At 41.1% G+C, this 3,986-nt stretch overlaps 1 protein-coding gene across 1 annotated transcript in view; it reads right to left on the reverse strand.

The window, feature by feature from the left end:
• LOC122128986 (neoverrucotoxin subunit beta-like) overlaps positions 1 to 2,411 on the reverse strand; it is a 7,057-nt gene extending 4,646 nt beyond the window's left edge. Inside the window, exon 1 of the mRNA XM_042704031.1 lies at positions 2,360 to 2,411. Within this exon, the coding sequence (XP_042559965.1) occupies positions 2,360 to 2,411 (52 nt within the window). The remainder of the gene's footprint in view (positions 1 to 2,359) is intronic.
• Between the last annotated feature and the right edge of the window lie 1,575 nt (positions 2,412 to 3,986).

A 3,986-nucleotide genomic window follows, 5' to 3' on the forward strand; every position in this document is an offset into this window, starting at 1 on the left:
ACATAAAAAAATATATTTAACATAAGAGGAACATTTGCCAAAAATCTAAAGAGGTAGGGATGTTGTCAGAACCTGCTAGCGCATTGATGGGTATGGGTCGAGTGTGGGTCGAACGGACAATACAAAATGTAATTAATATTTTTTCGAAACTTGCATGCACCTATTGCAGTACATTCTTAGTATCATTGGTTGAATGTCAAGCCCTCTGGACTCTGGTACTGGAAGAAAAAGAATAAATATCTGGACACTCTTTTACTCTAACTTGACAGAAAATAAAACATAACGCACTGCAATAACGGGAGAGAAACCGTGTGGCTTTAAAATAGGTTGGAAGACAACAAACCTCAAGAGGCACCTGAAAGCACACAACCCTGTAATTGATAAATTAGCTAGTAACTGTCAATGATTATGTTATGTGATGTCGTTATGTGAAGTGTTGTAGTAATCGTTAATCTTTGTGAATGTTTTTATCAGTGTTTAACTTTGAACATTTATATTGTAGCGAGGACTTGCTAGTCTTAGAAGTTGAAGTATCAGGATGCAGTAATCTTTGATCTTTGTGGAAGTCTAATATTTTTTCAGTTTTTCTGGTTGAAGTAATAAAAGTCTATGTTTTAGAGTTTTAAGATTTGAGTCAGTTAGCTTTTACCACTTAACTTACCTGACAAAGCTGAAACCCCAATAAAATGTTGAAAAATTAAGTAATTCTTCTGTATATCACTCAACACTACTGTTACGACCCTGGCGGGTCTAGGCCCCGCCCCCATGAGATTTGCATGCCTCTTCTGTCTATCTCTAGAGCAGGTGATTGGGAGCAGGTGTAGCAGGTGATTGGAACCAGGTGTAGCAGTAATTGGAGGGGCTACTAAAGCCCTGAGCAGACTGCATTCGTGAAGCGTTGGATTGGAGTTTTGGATTGGTCGTTGGTGTTTGGATAGGAATTGGATTTGTGGATACTCATTGGATTTGCATTGTCGTCGTCGTCGTTTGCTTTATATTACCATTTAACTGACTTTACATTACATCTTTTGTTTCTCTCCACAACACTGACATTCACCACACGTTTTCCTATAATTAATAGATAACTATATACTTGTAACCCTTAATAAATAACTTATTATTATTATATCAAATATTCTGCATGGCCTCCCCTTTATGTTTCGTGCCCGTGAGCTGGGTTCGTTACACTACTGATATCCTGGGGATATAATCTGGCCTGAGGGGGTATGAACTGGCCTAGGCCAATTTAAACCCCGGAGTATAAATTGGCCTAGGCCATAATATACCCGGCGTATAATCTAATCTAATATAATCTATATAATCTAATATATCTTAATTATTATTATTATTAATCTCCATATACTATGGCCTGTTACACCGGAACAATAACAGAAAAGAAACCATTCAGACTGGATGTGTGGCGGTTAGAGAAAATAACTTGAGTCGCCACGCAAAGCTGGTGTTCAGTTGTAATGCAAATAACTTAAACCACCACACATAGCTTGGCCAAGTATGTACTACTCCTTTGGCTAAGTGATTTTAGTGATGCTGCACTGTAAGAGTGATTTTAGTGATTCTATACTGTAAGAGTAATTTTAGTGATGCTGCACTGTAAGAGTGATTTTAGTGATTCTATACTGTAAGAATGATTTTAGTGATACTACACTGTAAGAGTGATTTTAGTGATTCTACACTGTAAGAGTGAAGTGCTTTTAGTGATACTACACTGTAAGAGTGAAGTGATTTTAGTGATACTACACTGTAAGAGTGATTTTAGTGATACTACACTGTAAGAGTGATTTTAGTGATACTTGTTACGACCCTGGCGGGTCAAGGCCCCGCCCCATGATATTTGCATGCCTGTTCTCTATCTGTCTTTACAACAGGTGAATTGGAACCAGGTGTATGGTTGATTGGCTGGGCTATAAAAGCCCTGATCAGACTGAAGTCAGGAGAGCGTTGGATTGGTCGTTGGATTTTGGTTATCATTGGATTTGGATAGTGAATTGGATTCGGGATTGTAGTTGTCGTTGGTTTTGGATTAACGTCGTTGTTTGTTTTGGATTACCATTTAGCTGACTTTACATTACATCTTTTGTTTCGCTTCACAACACTGACATTCACCACACGTTTGCTGTAATTATTAGATACATATATAACTGTAAACCATTAATAAATAACTTATATTATTATAAATTCTGCGTGGCCTCCCCTCTATTTTTCTTGCATTGAGCCGGTGCAAGTAACATAATGGGGGCTCATCCGGGATTTGTTTCCCGGAATCTGGTAAGGCAACTTTTTCATCCACTCATTGGGGAATAGTGGTGGTAAAGTTGTTAAGTAGTTAGGTTGACCGTGCGTTTGACTTTGGTGCTGACGGCATAGAACTGCTGGGTCAGCAAGCAAGTCATTGTAAATTGGGGAGACACGCAGAAAATTTGTAAGTGGTAAACTTTTTTTAGTTTTTCGTTGGGTTGTCGTGGAGGAGGAAAGTCACGTTTGAAAGTGACGGCAGCTGTTGGCTCGCGCTGCAAGAGGCGCGCTGTGCATACTGGTTCAATTGAGTACAGGTGTTTGTAACTGGGTGGAGAAGGGTAGGTTAGACCTACCGAGCAACGAGAACCCCTGCTCAGGTGAAGAGCGCTTACCGCTGTTTGTTGTTATTGGCCTCGGTGTAAAAAGTTTATTGTTTTTTGTGGGTGTGTCGGACACGCTGGGGTTGGTTAGCAACTCAATTGCAGGTGGACACACTGAAGACATAGGATTAGAAAGACTAGGACTGTGTTTAAAAGATAGTTGCAGGGAAGCTTTAGTCTTTGGGATATTTGTGATTGGGTGGTTATACACCTGTGCTGAATTGTGGTTGTGCATTATCGCGTCGGGGCTTGGGTGTAAATTCTGACGGTCGGAAAATTTGGGACAGATTAATCAGTGCGTCTGTTTGGCAAGGGAAAATTAACAATTTAAAATGGAGTGGAGGGGTACATTAAGTTTTGAGCAGCAAATACAGCGTTTAAAAATGCAACATGAACAGCAATGCAAACAGAAGCGCCTTGAGGCGGAGTTGTATCTGGAACGGTGGAAAGCTGACGCGGCTGTGGAAGATGAAGCTCGCAAATTGGAATGCGAAAAGCGGAGCGCTGAGAGGGAAAAAGAATACGAGAAAATAAGACAAGAAAGGAGGAGTGTACAGGATTATGTTCTGGAAAAAACGCAGTTAAGATTAATCTCCCAAGGCGAGCTGAGGGAGGTGTTGGCTGAGAAGGATGACCTGAAGCAGAGTTTGCAAAGGGAGGTGATGTACAAGGAAGAGTAGGAGAGAATGAAAGAAGAGTTTAGCGGAGCCTTGGAGGAATCCAAGAAGCAAATCTCCATGTTGGTGAAGACAAGTAAAACAAGAGAGGAAGAGTTGCAGGAGGTGAAAGAGGGAAGTGCCATGTTGAAAAGGGAGTTTGAGAAAGTTCAGAAGAGTTTGGTAAAAGACTATATTAGCCTCAGTGACCATGAAATAGTCACAGACAAGCTGAACAAGGCCTTAGCTGAAGCTGAGGAAAAGGCAAAGATAGCCCTCTCAAAGTATCAGTCAGCTCAGGAGGACACTGGTAAGATGCTAAGGAAAATTGCAACACTGGAAAAGGAAGGCAGAGATCAAGAAGAAAAGATGAACAAAATTAAGAGGCCAAAGAAGAGCGGGATAAGAGCAGAAAGGATGTTGTTGCTTTGACCGAACAGGTGGGGGCTTTAAAAACAGAGCGAGACCGTGTTTCAAGGGCAATGAAAGACATTATCCTCAGGACTATGAGAACCTCAGGATGGAGTACGATGGGCAGACTGGGCTATTGAAGGAAGGAAGGGAGAAGCTGGAGGGGGCGGAAAGATGTATAGAAGATTTGACCAAACATCTGAAAATTGCCATCCAGCAGCATGAGCAGTGTGCTTCAGAGAGAGAGGACCTGATGGTTCAACTGGACACTCAACAGACTAAG

The sequence above is a fragment of the Clupea harengus genome, unplaced genomic scaffold (assembly GCF_900700415.2).
Source record: "Clupea harengus unplaced genomic scaffold, Ch_v2.0.2, whole genome shotgun sequence".
Taxonomy (NCBI): Eukaryota; Metazoa; Chordata; class Actinopteri; order Clupeiformes; family Clupeidae; genus Clupea; species Clupea harengus.